The sequence below is a fragment of the Panulirus ornatus genome, chromosome 73, assembly GCF_036320965.1.
Source record: "Panulirus ornatus isolate Po-2019 chromosome 73, ASM3632096v1, whole genome shotgun sequence".
Taxonomy (NCBI): domain Eukaryota; kingdom Metazoa; phylum Arthropoda; class Malacostraca; order Decapoda; family Palinuridae; genus Panulirus; species Panulirus ornatus.
The window spans coordinates 3,894,250-3,911,544 of NC_092296.1; the positions used below are offsets into that span (position 1 = coordinate 3,894,250).

Genomic DNA, 17,295 nt, shown 5'->3' on the forward strand with positions numbered 1-17,295 from the left:
AATATTTAAAGACCAACACACCTACTGACATACATAAAATTCACTGTATTATATACATATCATACATATACAGAACATACATACATTGCTAATATGAATTTTACTTTAGTTACCTCAAAATAACAACACAAGTGAGATGATACCTGATGTAAAGAAAATTGTAGTATATTTCAAAATGTCTGATAGAAACTTTGGATGGCACCAGCACAATGCTCACAACTGTATGTAAACATGGCATGTCAAGAAGGCAAATTAACTACATACTCCCATGCAATGACATATATTTATTATAGTAATGCATAAAAGGATATATAATTATCATTTGTAGGAGAACTGAGTCAAAGATAACTGTTTGATAAGAGTACACAAAATTTTCCTCTAAGCAAAACTAAATAACAATGTTGAGACTTGAGAAAACATTTTTGATGTTAGTAAACATATTTTCCATTTATACTTACTTCTACTTAATCGCTGTTTCCCGCATCTGCGAGGAAGCGACAGGAAATGGATGAAGAGTGGCCCATCCACTCTAATACACATATATATATATACTTAACACCCATACATGAACATATACATATCAACATATACATATTCATACTTGCTTCCCTTCATCCATTTCTGGCACTACCACATCCAACAGGAAACAGCATCACTACCCTGTTTCAGCGAGGTAGCACCAGGAAAAGACAAAAAAAGGCCACATTTGTTCACACTCAATCTCTAGCTGTCATGTGTAAATGCGCTGAAACCACAGCTCCCTATCTACATCCAGGCCCCACAGACCTTTCCATGGTTTACCCCAGACATTTCACATGCCCTGGTTCAGTCCATTAACAGCATGTAGACCCCAGTATACCATGTTTACCCAATTCACTCTATTCCATGCATGCCTCTCACCCTCCTGTATGTTCAGGCCCCAATCACTCAAAATCTTTTTCATTCCATCCTTCCACCACTAATTTGGTCTTCCACTTCTGACACATATCCTCTTTGTCAATCTTTCCTCACTCATTCTCTCCATATGTTCAAACCATTTCAACACCCTCTTCTGCTCTCTCAACCACACTTTTTATTTCCACACCTCTCTCTTATCCTTTCATTACTCAATCAAACCACCTCACATTTACAATGAGGCATACTGCATAAAATGAATTAATTTTATATATATGACATGACACATCAACATCACAAAGTGTATAGTTAACACCACAAACTTGCAAAATTAAGACCACACTCTGGAACAATATTTACCAAGGAAAATGTTACGACAATAATCACCATTATTTTCTCCACTTATATTTCCAGCTGTTTCGTATGTAAGATGTTAACTCTTGACAGTTTAAGACATGCTGAAAATAGAATGAAAATTATTAGGGCAGCAGTCCACCTACTAATCATCATTTATTTCCATTTCTAATTCCAGACCTTTGAAACAACTCATACACATTCTCATGTCAAAATTATTATAAAAAAACATGGACTTACAAAAATACTTCAGACTTTTGCACACTGATACAAGTGAAACCAGTATCTCCATTCACATCACCTCTATAGGCTAAAAGCTTCCATGGCATCTAATCCCCAATCATTCCTTTAAAATAACCCTAACTCACACCAATCCACTCACTGGATCTATGTATCTCTTCTCCAGTCTACTTTTCCTCATTGTATTTTTGCTTGTACCTATCATCTACTATACATTCAACTTGGCTATACCATCCTAATAACACTTTCATCCATGGTCCCTTCAAATGATTTTGTTATATTCTGTTCCTCTTCCTCTCAAATTTTCTTTTCTTCAATCTGCTCAACAAATTAGTTATACTACCCAAATTACCCATCTCTACTGCTCATATTTTTTATGTATCATGACTTTTTTTTTTTTTTTTAATTTTCCAAAAGAAGGAACAGAGAATTGGGCCAGGTGAGGGTATTCCCTCAAGGCCCAGTCCTCTGTTCTTAACGCTACCTCGCTAATGCGGGAAATGGCGAATAGTTTGAAAGAAAAGAAAAGATCATGACTTATAGAAATTCAGGTTTCATATCCATAAAATCAAAGATGGCACAAGTACTTTTCCACTCACGTTTTGAGTAATCGACATAGTATAGCACAGGGAAAAACAAGCCCCAATTACAGGCCATCTTGGGTTGAAGTATAAAAAGAAAAGTAACAAAAAGAATATATTAATAAGTCTGGGTTCTGCTTGTTTTTGTAGACCTGATTCCTAAATGTGGAAGGCTATGGGATGATGGAATTATGAAGGAAGAAAGAGGATTCTACAGCATAGCTGTTCAAAAGAAGGTCATATTGTAATGGTCAATCCTTGAAAGGCACTATAATCTTAAAATATTTACCACTTTCTAACTTTCAGTACTCCTCCAATTTTTTTTCCCTAACATAATGCTCCTCTTAACATCAGCTTTGTCAGTACCATCCTTACTAAAGATTACCACATACCATAAGTCATCCACAACTTTCAGTTATTCACCATGAAAACGAATTAATTACTCTGTGATTTCCATCCCTTTCATAAACCAGTTCTCACTTTTATTAGCTTTCATTTTCATCCTCCTCTTCTCCACACAACTAGGTAACAACAACGCATCATCTGCATACAGGAACTTTGGCAACTTTATGTTTTCCCATGGTTAAGTATTACACCAAAACCTTCCTTCCTCAGTCTCATGTAACATAAAAGCCCAACCAAAAATACATAACAACCATGTTGTCATTGTACAACTTTCAAAATTCCCACACTTATTTCAAACTTTTGACTCTTACCCCTTATTATAATATAGCAGTGGATCTAGTCCTCCTCTTACCATTCTTGGTCACATTATCTGACTGCATCAATGGTAGTCTAAGTTGGCACCCCTAAACAAGTCACTACTCGAATATAACTCAGAAGCCCAAACCAAACAGCCAATATTCAAAGCAATGCTGTGACCCTTTACTCACTTCTAATATTTTTTCTGTACTCAATTATTAAAGGTAGTGAGTTTATAAAGGTAACTATGAAAAGAAAATAAATGCTTTGAGGGACAGAGGGGAATAATCTGGCATTTTTAGTATAAAATGACAACTTAATCTTGAAAGAAAACCTCACTGTATTAAGGCACTTAAAATGGAAATGTTTCACTCTATGTATGAAAGATAATTCTAGGGGCATAAAGCACCTTTCTATAAGCATAACTTACCTATCAATCAGTGCTTTCCTCATTGATGTAGTTATAGCTGTCTGTGGAGTATCACTTATTTTGAAAATACTCTCAATCACTTTAAGTTCTGTGGCTGTTGTGTCCATGCCACAAAAAGCTGACCAATCATTTACCAAAAGACCTGCTGCTAAAGCATTACTGCCTCGGTTTACTGTGCCAGCCTGTATAGATATGAAAAATCATAAATTTATTAATAAAAGAGTCAAAACATCTTTAACAATATCTTTCTGTGTATCATGAAAAGGGTACTAGCATCTTCAGCTCTTGATGATAAGAAATTACTTTATAATTATATTGAAGCTTAATATTAATCTGCAGTGGATAAGGTACACAATCTGAAGCAAATTCAGCTAAAAACAAAGAAAAATAATTGTTATAAAAAGAGGCAGTTATAGGTAGCAGATGTGATTTGTTATTCAACACACTTTTTTTTCAATTTATGATTTCCTGTTTCTAAAGTGCAGTAAAGGGGAGAAAGAATACTTCCCATGCATTCCCTGCGTGCCGTAGAAGGCGACTAAAAGGGGAGGGAGCGGGGGGCTGGAAATCTTCCCCTCTCGTTTTTTTTTCTTTTATTTTTGATTTTCCAAAAAGATGGAACAGAGAAGGGGGCCAGGTGAGGATATTCCCTCAAAGGCCCAGTCGTCCGTTCGTAACGCTACCTCGCTAACGCGGGAAATGGCGAATAGTTTGAAAAAAAAAAGGCAAGTGTAAAATATAACAGATGAATGTAATGTATTATGTTGTTCATACTGTACATGCTGCTTTTCCTGCCTCTTCAAGGTTATTGTAACGAATACAAGGATGATAACCTTATTTCTAAGCATCCAGAGGCTCGTTGCCATGTATAATGTACCAAATCTGGAATTTATCACTCACAGCCAAGCCTCAGAGACTACACAGTTGCCATTTCAAGTGCTCTGGTGCAGCTCATGAACGGTATGTCATCTATTTACCACATCACTCCAGTTTTATCTAGTGCATGCTTCTTCCATCTTCAATAATTAGGTCTCCTCTACTTCATTCTTTCAACTTCCCCTCAATTCCCTACTCCCTTGCTTCTGACACTATAACAAAAGAAATACTATGAATATACAACTAGTGGAACCTGTAACAAATATACTTACAACAAGTGGAACCTGTAACAACATTGACAGTTCATCTTGCTCCTGGGTGGGAGTGGCAGGGTGTACAATGCCTCCTTGATTGGAAAGCACAGCGTAAGACCCAACCAGTACGTTGTTAGCTATAGTATGACGAAACACTTCCACTTGCAAGACATCATGGATAGTTTCCTCAGTTTCCTATGCAAAGTGGACAAAAATGCGAATTCTGACTCAATAAACAGGATGCCTTTCAGTGGCCAAAGGCAATATAATTAATGACACTCTAATAACTAATAAAAAGTATCAGGATGCCTTTCAGTGGCCAATGACAATATAATTAATGACAGTCTAATCACTAATAAAAAGTATGTACCCATTACTCATTTCAATATATTTGCCCTACAAAACTCAAGACACTAAGAAAACATACCCTGTCAATATCTGGATGAACAAGAGCAACATAATCATTACAAACAACTACATTCCCCAGAGCAGATAATCTTTCCTCTATTCTTTGGACTTTTACTTTATCTGGAAGATGGTCTCGTAAATGCTGCAGCTCAGAATCAGTTGTTGTGCTTGGCACCAAAACCCCATGTCGATTACCTGTAAAAAAAAAAGTAACCTTGACTTAACCAAAAAGTCCGAGTAGTTAGAAATTTAACATCTTGCTCATGCGTTTAAGACATAATGAATATATATACAATCTTATCGTGCAAATTAAAAATGTGACAAAATAAGTGAAGTACCTGAAACCATTGTCCCAACTATGCGACAACCAGCAATAGAGGCAAATACGATAGGTATTGAATCACTCAGCTGTTCTTCAAAGATGCTGGAAATGTAGATTAGTTTTACAAATCAATTTAGAAGTTGCAAACTAAAAGTTACTAAAGCAGTAAAAACAAGGCAACAATATGGTCATCATATTTCTATCATAAACAGAACTACAGTATTTCATCCAAAGTATACAGTATACATCCCACAATAAAAGAGTCTGATATTAAACCAGAAACTTTTGCATAAAGGTTATACATACCAATAAATGCACTTTTTACATAAATTACCAGAGTATCAAAGCTTGTGCATAGTTACAATGTTAATGCAAAGGATGATAACACCATATTTCAAACTCATGAATGTTTACTTAAGCCAATGACAACTTTTGGCGTGGGTGTGTCTCAGGGAAAATGCAGTCTTGACAAAGAACTCACTCTAAAGAAGTCTACATTTCCCTGTGACTGTAGTTATTGCAGTCTTGGGCTATAGGAACCTTTAGAAAGGTCCTGGATAACACCAGTATAATTTCATAGAACTGATCCATGGGTGATTATAATCAAAATAATATAAATCCATATATTAGATATATTTCAATGATTAGAATACATTATGACAACGATAAGACACCAAATTTGACAAGGAGGCATTACATGCCACTAAAGGTCTGTCAGAATTATCAGTCGAATAAAATGCTACTTGTTTGTGTCTCCTGGAAAACACCAGAATAGTTTTCATGTATAATATAAAGAAATACGTACCAAACTATTCTTCTACACAAGGCCAAAACTACAATATGCTTCTCAGATTTGGTCAGTGTACCTAAAGAACAAAGAACTCGTAGAGGATTATAGATTGAGGCCAGGTTAATGCAAACAGTATAAATAAATTCAAATGGTTGTATGATAATGAAGTGCTTCAATAGATGGGGCCCTATGAGAAAAAACTTCCTTCCAGTACAATACAGACATAAAAATGTGAAGTAATTTCAGTTCGGGACCACAAGTAATAATGTGTAGTAATCATGTGTACGTCTATTTATAAAGTGTGCAGGCCAAGTGAGTATTAAGAACCTTAAGTAATATAGATGCGACTGATTGTTCCTCGATAGTATTTCTATATTACCGCGATACAGAAATAAAGCTTGTTTCAATGTTGACAATGAAGACAAAAACTATAAAAATCTTTCACATCCTTACCGGTAAGCCACGCCCGGATGGATGTTAAGCCATTAAGGCAGAAACATAAGCCAACGTAGAAACATAATGTCGCTGATTCAGAGGGACAGACAGCCTGAAAATAATGGAATCACATTCTTAAGCAATCCATTCCTTATATATACAACCAGCAAGTTACCTGTAGAAATTAGCCGAGGCCCCGATACCAGCTAAGCAGTATGAATTTGTTAGCTTGGCAAACACTCCCACCTCATTTGATCCTTCAAACTGACAACGAATAGCCATCTTGAATAAAATTATACTGCCAGCAGACTTCTGTCTTCCTGTTTTGTTCTATAAACTGCAAGAAGCTTCTTTTTTCCACATGTGACCCCTGTCTTCCCAACAGTAAACAAAAGTAGTAATGGGTATCCCACCTTTTCTCAATTTGCAATTCATTGTCATAATTCAGTTAAATCTGAGATCTATAATTTTTTGTTTTTTTATTATAAAACAACAATTTATGTATTATTCTTGATATTCCTAATGCTTAGTGTCAAGAAAAATTGTAATTCATAGAAAATGTTGTTCTTTGAAAGATGTATTGAACATGACAGATGGTAGCGCAAACTTTAAATGTCTGGTTCATTTTTGCAACGTTGTGCAACCTGAAATATCAAATTGTTTTCAAAATAAGACTTTCTTGATTACGAAAAGACACTCGCCATGCTTCTGACGTGGTTGAATTTCATACACCTTGGTTTTTAGGTACATTTCGAAATTATTTTATGTATGTAAACAAATGAATTTTATTTGTCATGATGACAAACAATGATAACAGATATGGCTGTCTACTTTCAAACCAGATGTCTTAAAATAATGATAAACCACCATTTTATCGTGTATCGTGACAACACGATTTCGCAACTTTATGTATACACCACGAGTGTGTGTGTGTGTGTGTGTGTGTGTGTGTGTGTGTGTGTGTGTGTGTATTTAATTACATATTTGTACAGTAGGGAAGTTTCGTACACGTAGAGTGCTATGTATAGATCTTTTTCTACCCTGATACAATTATTCTAAATCTCTGCATACTGTTTAAACTCACATTCCCATCACATGCCTCGTTCTCTTCATCCTCAGCCTGGTCTTAGACTTCAAAAGAAATGTGTATTTCATTTATAAGGCGTCTTGCTTACGTTATATGACCTCTAAGTACTGTTTCTTGTTTTTTCTTAATGACTGCATACTGTTAGACATTGTCAAAATGATTTGATCACTAAAATGTTGTCACAATTATTTGATCACTAGAAGGTTTTGTCAAAATTATTTGATTATTAGAGGGTTATGGATGATCAAGTCTGTCTTCATTAATCTGTTTTCTATGGTTGGCAAATCTGTAGACTAGTTATATGGGCAAACACTTTGTGCGTTTGTTTGTGCCCAATTTCGGCATAAAATGAAGTTCGTCTTATATATATATATATATATATATATATATATATATATATATATATATATATATATATATATATATATATATATTTGATGCTTTCATATAATATTCCAGAATATTCAACATGATACAAAAAAAAATAATGAAGGAAAATATACAATTACGTTACGATGCGATTGACCCAGTCAATTATACTTTGGTTTATCCATGCTTATCATTAGAAGATTCTGATATATATAGCAAAATGAACTAGAAAACGTGATGCGATCATGTCCGCCATGTGGTGAGGGTGGCCAGGGCCCATCGCAGTTGGTAATAGTGGGTGGGTCGTAGATGGGGTCAGATGGCAACACTGCGCGAGTGTTTTGATTGGGGGTCTCATTCCTGTGGCGTAACAATATGGCAGTTTATTTGTGTTGTTTTCGGCATTTATGCGGCACTACTCCCCACACGAGTGTCCCAGTAAGGACAACACCCACTGTAATATTGGATACGGGTTATATGGGCAAGTATTCTATTATGGATTATGAGTAATGGCTGTGAGGTGTGAGGTAGCGAGTGTTTTAGTGTCAGTGGACCAGGAAGTACACTAGTGTCATTCAGTAGTGCTGGCATCTTGACTTGCCTGGCTAGGACAGTGGGCTGTGCACCCACTGCATCAATTGAACTGGTAGATTGGAGCATCTAGTGTTACAACATTGTATATCTTTTTAAGGCTATGATTGTACGTCTTGTTAGCCGGTTTGGGGGGGCCTGAAGACGGAGCCCTCCCGTCAGGGGTTCGACAAATTGGTAGAATCTAAAGAGAATTATTTAGGGAATTATGGAGGTGTGTTGAGGAGATAAGATTAAAACTGGGAGAGCATGGATGTATTTTTTTTATTCGACTATTGTAGATAAGTTAATAGTGAGAAGGTCTGTGGAGGTTAAAGAAGAATGTGGGATTTATTGATATAGATAGGTCAGAAATTTTCAAGAAATCAACTGAGTGTTTTAGAATCTCACTTGACCATCTGTAGCAGCTAAGATCAAGTTATTTACAACTATGTCATCGTTATAGTATAATGGTTACATTTGGAATTTGTGTACTTGGTGTCTCTTGCGAACCCAAACAAGACCTTCCAGCGTAAATTATTTATACGGTGGATGGAAGAAGACGAGAAGCTGTTGGTATATTTTGACTTTAATGTTGAAAATTTTGGTAAATAATGGCCCTTGAAAGTTAGATTTGGTTGATTCATGAAATCATCCACCTAACTGTACATGGAATAATCTCACATTTTCCCAGATCTTTAATGTCTACCTAACTATCATTTATTTTCGTAGAATAAGAAAAAATACCCGAACCACACTTCCCAGTTATAATGTAACCTCCAGAGTAAGCCTTACATTGCCACTAGAAATTCTCTGATACTCAACCAGTGAAATGGTGGTGCATAGAGTTACCATTACCCCCTTTTACTAATGAAAAGGATACCATTGATATAATTTTCATGGTTTTCCACATTGATTTTGCTGTATCAGCAAAGATACCCTTTACCTCATTGATTTTGTCTGACATGGAATTAATAGTGTGCCTGAACATTTGTTCATCTGGATAAACGGGAGTTATGATCTGATTATCTTTGGTTATGATTAGTGATACAAATTTATTATTGAAACAAAGTCTCAAGATTTTCAGGTAAGTTGGCATGGAGAGAAATGATTAGCTGAACCATTAGTCTCAGCAAATGATTATCATATTTATTTATTTTACTTTGTCGCTGTCTCCTGTGTTAGTGAGGTAGCGCAAGGAAACAGACGAAAGAATGGCCCAACCCACCCACATTCACATGTATATACCTACACGTCCACACACACAAATATCTCAACAAGAAAGGATATGCCTTAAAAGATTTGGAAAATTGTGTGGCTGAACGGATGAAAATGACATAAACTAAACCTAATATACTTATTGTTTATACCTGAGAAATAGCGAGGACTTTCTGTAACCAAGGGAGAAAATGTGAACTGATATAGTAGGCTGACCACATGAATTAGTATGCAAGATGAACAATTAAGAAATGCTGCTGTATGGAATCCTTTATTCAGTTTATCTAATTAAATTTGAATTATGGGTAAGTTTCAGAGAGTTAAGACTTCATATATGCAGACATCAGATATCAGTGGGAGTAGAATAAAGGTAGTTGATAATGGGTATTGTAGTCTTTTATGTGCATATATATATATATATATATATATATATATATATATATATATATATATATATATATATATATATATATATATATACCCATGGATGTTATTTATGCTGTCAAGTAAAATAACAATACTCTGCAGAATCATAGAGCATAATAAAGCTTGCATAACTCATATGATGCTGTGTTTGACTAAATATCAGTAATTTAATTATATTTACTTAATTTTCTTTTCAGGTCATGAGGTGGTAATTGTTAAAAATGGAATTAGGATTTGTGGAACTGGTGGAGCTCTTGGAAACATTCCAATCCTACAGAACAAAGCATATTTTGAAGTGAAATTACAGCAGTCAGGTTTGTTGAAAATCCTTTGCTTATTCCTGTTTTGATACTTAAGTAGTTGAATTATATTATGATTTTTGTTTCCTGTTAGAATTACTGTGGAAGAACTGTGAGAAGAATGTTGATAAGGTAAAATTTAGCATATGTATAGACAGGCCAAAAGAAAATGGAGATGTCTCCCATTCGTGTCATTGCAAGAACAGGCGTTTTCTGTGGATGTGGTTTTATGTGGCTGATGGTTGAATTTTGATATATTTTGTATCTGTCAGTGTATTTATTTCTGTATCTTGATTTACAGGAGTGTGGGGTGTAGGGATTGCAACAAGAAATACCAATTTGAACAAAGTTCCACTTGGAGAAGATGCTCAATCATGGGTTCTTTGTTCAGATGGTACTGTGCGACACAATGGAGAGGAAAAGTACAAAATTGTCGAGGTCCCCCAGGAAGGGGATAATTTGGTAAGAAAAGTATGAAGTGACGAAAAAATTGATAATTTTGGTGCACAGGTACTTGACAAACATGACTCACTGCTGTTACTCGTCTTGTTTTTCTGGTGTTAGAGAGTTAAGAACAAATTTTATGAGATTTGTGAGAATATAGTGTTAATGTTTCTGATACTGTTTTTGGAAATAAAAGAATATACAGTAGTTCCCTGAAAGGGCAGTAATCTAGAATTTACTGTATTTTGATTATATATTAATAACTAAGTATTTGCTTTGATAAGATTCCTTGAGCCTTTCTTGGGCCATTCTTCATCTGTTTCCTGGCGCTACCTTGCTGTTGTGGGAGACAGCGATCAAGTATGATAATTATGATGATAATAAAAAAGATTTCTTGAAATTGGGGAATTGAGCAGAGTCACAGTGTTGATATCCTCTTTCATGGTGATGACTAAGTAGAGATTGTGTTCTAAGATGCAAATGTACATTATTTCAGCACTGAATTCTGCCACAATTGACCTTTAGGACTAGTAGAATGATAATTCTTCATTGGTTCAAGTGAGTTGATAGACTGCTTGCCATTGTATGTCAAGGTGGTTGCAGTGGACACTGATACACCAGTGAAACTAGAAAATTAAAAAAAAAAATTCACTGCTAGCATGTGACAATAGCCAAGTTCACAACAGTTACAAGGTCATGACCAGTAGCCAGTTGCATGTTTTGGTGGTTTTTAATAGACTGCAAAGTGTTTAGTATCGAGCTCACTACTCAACCCCAAGGTTCTTATTTAGATGCACGTTTTCCTTCATATTTAAAGAAGAGTGCTGACATTCATGAGAACCTCTTGGTCCCTGAGAGTTTGCATGGTTTCTATTTTGTATAAGCAGACAGTTGAAGGTAAATGTGAGTAAAAGTAAGGGAAAGGTGATTGAAAGAAGACTTGAGTAAAAGTATATATTTTGCAAAACTATAGGGAGAGAGAAAGTGTACTAAACTGTGTTATAAATATAGGGGGGGAGAAAGACTAGAACAGATGAGATGAGAGAATTTAAGTTTTTAGGAGCTGTCTTGGGTAAGTTTAGTGATATGGAAGGGAGAGAGCAGTACAGGGGAGAAGAGTCATTGGGTCCCTTAATAGAATAATAAAGGGTTGAGGTGTAAGTCTATAGCATTTATAGATCTGGTTCGGTTGATAGAGGTTGCTTATGGAAGGTCTTATGAATGTATGGCATATGAGGAAAGCTACCAGAAGTAGTGAGCAGTTTTTATTAAGAGTACATCATAGGTGTATGAATAGGAAGAGAGGAAAGTGAGTGGTTCTCAGAGAAGGTTGGTCTGCAGCAGGGGTGTGGACTGTCACCATGGCTATTTAATTTGTTTATGAATGTGGTGAAGATGGAGGTAAATACATCATAAAAAATTTTAATTTTTTGTATGCAGCCTGCTTTAACCATGTTGTGTGAGTGTCTTTGTTAATTTTACCTGTTCAATTTTCAATATAGTGCTTTTTTAAAAGTAGGGAAAAGCAGTTTATCAGCTCTTTTTGTCTAAATGCTGATATACGTTTCCCTTGTCCAGTCCATGAAATACTTGTTCCATGCTGAATATGTAATAATTGAAAGAACTCTGTTTGGGCCTTTGGCTGAATCATCGTACATTATATTGGATAACATAACAGAAAGTACATGCATTGTGTAGATTATTTTCTGATTTAGTTATTTATAATAACCCAATCTGGTTCATCTTCTAAGCTCTTTCTCTGTTCTTTGATCTATAAATATTTTGATTATGATACATTATCTATAAACTTGTTACTGAATTTTGTTGCACTTTTTGTCAGGCTGATTAAGTCAAAATAGTTATTTTAGATTATCTTGTTAAAAATGCCTTGATGAAAACAAATTTCATGTTTCTTTTGCAGGGTATTAGTTATGATCATGTTGAACTGAACTTCTATATCAATGGCAAACCCACCAACACTCCCGTCACAAGCTTCAAGGGTACTGTGTACCCTGCCCTTTATGGTTAGTTCAATTTATTATTTTGTAGCTACAATGGGTGAGGGATGAACTTAGCTATGGTTTTTGCATATGCTAAGGTTACTTTATCTGGGCTGTCCAATCTGTTGGTAACTTGTGGTTTGTTGATGATTTTGTATTGTAGTGTTAAAATATTTTTTCCTTTTTATTTTTCACTGTAAACTTGACTACTGATGTGTGCACTTCGTACTTGAATTTCATTGTGAGTGCTTTATATTGTTATCATATACTATTTCTGCTTTTGTGACATAGTGTCAAGAATCAATGAAAGCTGGCCTCCTTTGCTTACTTCTGTACTCTAATTTTCATGTATATTTTACTAAAACCAGTCTTTATATATCTGTCTTTTAGTGTCTGTTGTGTTAAACTGTTTACCGTTAAAAAAAGTAGGCTCCCTTCTTGTCAGAAGTTGGACAGTCTAGAGTCATGCAATCATCATGTGTTTTAATGGTAGATAGACATGAAGTACTTTCCTTTTTTCTACACTCTTAATGTTGATATATATTTTTTTCAGATTTAATGTCTTTATTGACCTATCTTTGCTTATAGAAACATTATGGAGGCATGAATGGTAGGACAGAATTGTGAATAGAGAAATCCAACCCTTGATGGTTTGAGAGTGCAGACTGTTAATCTATGCACTCTGGACACAGTAAACATGGAATATAGATATAAATGTGAATTCATGTGCATGGGAAACTGTTGAATAATGTTGAGATTTGCAAGTTGTGCTTATGGTGGGGAAAGGGTGTTATATTTGATTGCTTGAAATAAACATAGGTGTGTATGAGGAATGGTTTTATTCAAAGAATGGTAAAAGAGATTTGAATCGGATAGGGTATTAGCAAGGTGCAGCTGAACTGATTTTTTTTTCATTACGTTACTCCACTTTTGGTGGTAGGAATCTTCCATTTCAGTGCAGCATTCTCTTTGTGCTTTCCTCAGTATCAAAATACATTGATCTGGTGATTAGTACAAGTCCGTCTCATTAATGTGACTTTTCTGCATTTCAGTTGATGATGGTGCTATAATGGATGTCATATTTGATAACTTCAGCCATGGTCCACCTCCTGGGTATGACTCTATTATGGTAGAGAAATCGTTATTGGAGAATGACTAGTGCAAAGTATCAATCTTCATAGTTTTTTCATGCATTTCCTCTATGTGGCTGTTGTTCATGTATATCATATAATGTGCCCTTCTTAGACTGAGCAGTGATAAGTAGATGTGTTTGTAGCTTTTTTAAATGTTTTGATAATTTTTCCATGTCAAAGTCATTGGTTTTAAGAACCTGAATGTATAGGTCACATGTATTTTATGCCTGCTTATAAAGAGAAGTATGATTTTAGCTTGATTAAATCAAATGGGCATTTCCCAAATAACATGAAATATTGTTAGCCTTCAAGCCATGGCTAGTTTGTCAATTTTGTGCCTAGTTAGAAAGTGTAATGAGTACTTACAGCAGATTTGTATCTTGATTTTTGAACTAAACTTTCATCTCAGAAATCATGAAATAGTGGGACAACTGCAAACTTTACTTAAGATCACAGGCAAGGGGGATGATAAGATGTTTTTCAATATGAAGTACTAGTGTCCCCAACACCATTTTGGAAGTTGATTGGTGCTTTTTGAAAATAGTGATAGGCATATTTTCATAGCCACTGATTCTCATGACTTCATCATGAAGAGCATTATCAAGGATTGTGCAACAGCAATAGTTATGAATTGACCACAGGTAAAACTTAACGTACCACTGATTGCTGTTAACTGTAAACTATTTTATGTACATGTTAGAAGTGATGAACTATAGCATTAAAGTGGGATCTGTGGTTTTTGTGGCAAGTTTTGACAACTCTGTTGTGATAGATTATTTACACTTTATTGGCTTTATGACTAATACATTATTAAAACCATAGGTGGCAATTTTGACAATAAGTTACATGAACAGTGATCACCTTCTAGGCTGAGGATGATGTAGTATTTTAAGCTGGAAGCAGTGCAAGCTTTAATAGCTTAACTAGATGTACATTTGTTTCTCAGAAGATTTGACAAAAGTTATATTTTTTTGTACACAAATTAGGTACTATTTTTAACTATAATATATACTAATTCTGTATTAAGTTGATCATGATTTAGTTGTATAAACATCTTCGTTTCTTTTAAGTTTATGTATCGAATATATATTTCTACTAGATGTTAATTAATTTATTTAGATTAGCAGCATAATGATCAAAACAATTATCATCTGATTGTCATTGACATAGCCTGCAGCTTGATTTTTTGTCATCATTAATTCCTGATTGTACTATATATCATACACATACATTTTAGGTTAAGTGTTTAGTGTTATGATGATTATTCAAAATCTTTAGTACCATTTAATAAAATATTAGTTTTCCTTTATTGTGGTATGAAAGAAAGTATGAAATTCAGGTGTGACATAGTTGGGTTATAAGTGATCCATAAAATATAACATCTAACATATAAAGTTCCTCGTATAAACATTTTATGATATGTTAAGAGAACTATTTTAGAGTGTCCAGAGGAATCTCCGAGAAAAATAATAGCGAATTCTAAACATGAAAATTTAGACAAAGTGTGGATCTGTACTGGTGTTTAATAGTTTTGTCATTTACACAGTGCTAGCATATCACATTATTGCCTTCTGTTTACAGCATATCATGTTATTGCCTTCTGTTTACAGAAGTACTTTATATATGTCTGTTACTAACAGAACTTTTCTATTCTCACATTCCTGCCAAATCCTGCAAACCAAATATACATTAGAGATATCTAAAATGAAATTATGATTATATCTCCAATTAGTGGTTATTGTATTGCAATACACTATGCTGCTTGTAATTGAGCCAGGACTACTAATGGATGATACTCTGTGAAGGATCTGATGTTATGAACAATATTGTAACTAGTTTACGTAGACATAATATCATTGGAAAGGAAAATACATTGTAACTTGTATAGTGATATATATTTCTACCATACCTTTATATGTATCCCTGGGGATAGGGTAGAAAGAATACTTCCCACGCATTCCCCATTTGTCATAGAAGGCAACTAAAAGGGTCGGGAGCAGGGGGTTAGAAACCTTCCCCTTCTTGTATTTTAACTTTCTAAAAGGGGAAACAGAAGGAGTCATGCGGGGAGTGATCATCCTCCTCGAAGGCTCAGACGTGGGTATCTAAATGTGTGTGGATGTAACCAAGATGAGGAAAAGAGAGAGATAGGTTGTATGTTTGAGGATAGGAACCTGGATGTTTTGGCTTTGAGTGAAATGAAGCTCAAGGGTAAAGGGGAAGAGTGGTTTGGGAATGTCTTGGGAGTAAAGTCAGGGGCTGGTGAGAGGACGAGCAAAGGAAGGAGTAGCACTACTCATAAAGCTGGAGTTGTGGGAGTATTGATAGAGTGTATGAAAGTAAACTCTAGATTGATATGCTTAAAACTTAAAGTGGATGGAGAGAGATGGGTGATTATTGATGCTTATGCACCTGGTCATGAGAGGCAAGTGTTTTGGGAGCAGCTGAGTGAATGTGTTAGCATCTTTGATGCACGAGACCTGGGTTATAGTGATGGGTGATTTGAATGCAAAGGTGAGTAATGTGGCAGTTGAGGGAATAATTGGTGTACATGGGGTGTTCAGTGTTGTAAATGAAATGGTGAAGAGCTTGTAGATTTGTGTGCTGAAAAAGGACTGGTGATTGGGAATGTCTGGTTTAAAAGGAGAGATATACATAAGTATATGTATGTAAGTAGGAGAGATGGCCAGAGAGCGTTATTGGATTATGTGTTAATTGATAGGCATGTGAAAGAGAGACTCTTGGATGCTAATGTGCTGAGAGGGGCAACTGGAGGTATGTCTGATCATTATCTTGTGGAGGCGAAGGTGAAGATTTGTAGAGGTTTTCAGAAAAGAAGAGAGAATGTTGGGGTGAAGAGAGTGGTGACTACGTAGTCAATATAGAGCTATTAGAACTCAGAATCTTATTCAGCACAACCAGAAGGTCCATACTGAAAAAAATGTATGAATAATTCTGGGAGATCTGTATTTCAACCCATGACTTAACCCAGGACCATCCCCAGGATAAGGGTCTTTGATTATGGGTCAAAATATGAAGCTCCCAGAATTGTTCATTTATTTCTCCTGTGTAAGGTTTGGTTTGATGGATGGGATGGTAAAGTTCAGTGTGAGATATAGCAAGATAATGAGGATGGGACGAGGAAAAACTAGACTTTGAGGTGATTATTACCTAGTAGGAAATAAATTAGAGGAATCTTGAGTAAACATATGGATTGCCCTCTTCCACTGTTGTATCCAAGGTAAGGAAGGTACAACACGGGCAATCACCCCTCCTACCCAACCTTAAGGTGCAGAACATGCAGTAGACTGAATATTTAAATTTTTAGGTGATTTCTACTGGTGACCAGTGGAAGAACCATGTCTGCTTCACCACCTTAATAGATAACTGGCAGTTGTGTTTGATATAGAAATCATTTCTCAAGAAAAACTATATTTGTCATTAAACAAAGCTCCTTTAATGT

At 35.3% G+C, this 17,295-nt stretch overlaps 2 protein-coding genes across 3 annotated transcripts; one reads left to right on the top strand and one right to left on the bottom strand.

Annotated features, from left to right (window-relative positions):
- Window positions 1-271: 271 nt before the first annotated feature.
- On the bottom strand, window positions 272-6,692 carry eIF6 (eukaryotic translation initiation factor 6). Its single transcript, XM_071661462.1, has 6 exons — window positions 6,462-6,692; window positions 5,078-5,163; window positions 4,759-4,934; window positions 4,350-4,526; window positions 3,202-3,383; window positions 272-1,352 (listed from the first exon to the last, which is right to left on the bottom strand). The coding sequence occupies exons 1-6, from the start codon at window positions 6,566-6,568 to the stop codon at window positions 1,343-1,345; spliced, it is 738 nt and encodes a 245-aa protein (XP_071517563.1). The 5' UTR covers window positions 6,569-6,692; the 3' UTR covers window positions 272-1,342.
- A 1,331-nt stretch (window positions 6,693-8,023) lies between these two features.
- Window positions 8,024-15,717, top strand: LOC139748369 (SPRY domain-containing protein 7). Of its 2 annotated transcripts, none has more exons than XM_071661475.1 (5): window positions 8,024-8,223; window positions 10,154-10,270; window positions 10,557-10,717; window positions 12,621-12,723; window positions 13,752-15,717. In XM_071661475.1, exons 1-5 carry the CDS (start codon window positions 8,118-8,120, stop codon window positions 13,856-13,858), a joined length of 594 nt encoding a protein of 197 aa, XP_071517576.1. In that variant the 5' UTR covers window positions 8,024-8,117; the 3' UTR covers window positions 13,859-15,717. The 2 variants fall into 2 exon arrangements, with proteins under 2 accessions (XP_071517576.1, XP_071517575.1); XM_071661474.1 differs by having other exon boundaries at window positions 8,035-8,180.
- Window positions 15,718-17,295: the final 1,578 nt, after the last annotated feature.

What these genes read in the sequence shown, in the direction of transcription:
- eIF6 (XM_071661462.1), bottom strand. Translation starts at nt 6,568, where the DNA reads ATGGCTATTCGTTGTCAGTTTGAAGGATCAAATGAGGTGGGAGTGTTT. An exon ending in GCCTCGGCTAATTTCTACAG is followed by an intron (nt 5,164 to 6,461) that starts GTAACTTGCTGG and finishes CTACATTTCCAG; the next exon opens with CATCTTTGAAGAACAGCTGA. An exon ending in TTCATCCAGATATTGACAGG is followed by an intron (nt 4,527 to 4,758) that starts GTATGTTTTCTT and finishes CACTTTGCATAG; the next exon opens with GAAACTGAGGAAACTATCCA.
- LOC139748369 (XM_071661475.1), top strand. Translation starts at nt 8,118, where the DNA reads ATGGCAGTTTATTTGTGTTGTTTTCGGCATTTATGCGGCACTACTCCC. An exon ending in ATTGGATACGGGTTATATGG is followed by an intron (nt 8,224 to 10,153) that starts GCAAGTATTCTA and finishes TTTTCTTTTCAG; the next exon opens with GTCATGAGGTGGTAATTGTT. An exon ending in AGTGAAATTACAGCAGTCAG is followed by an intron (nt 10,271 to 10,556) that starts GTTTGTTGAAAA and finishes CTTGATTTACAG; the next exon opens with GAGTGTGGGGTGTAGGGATT.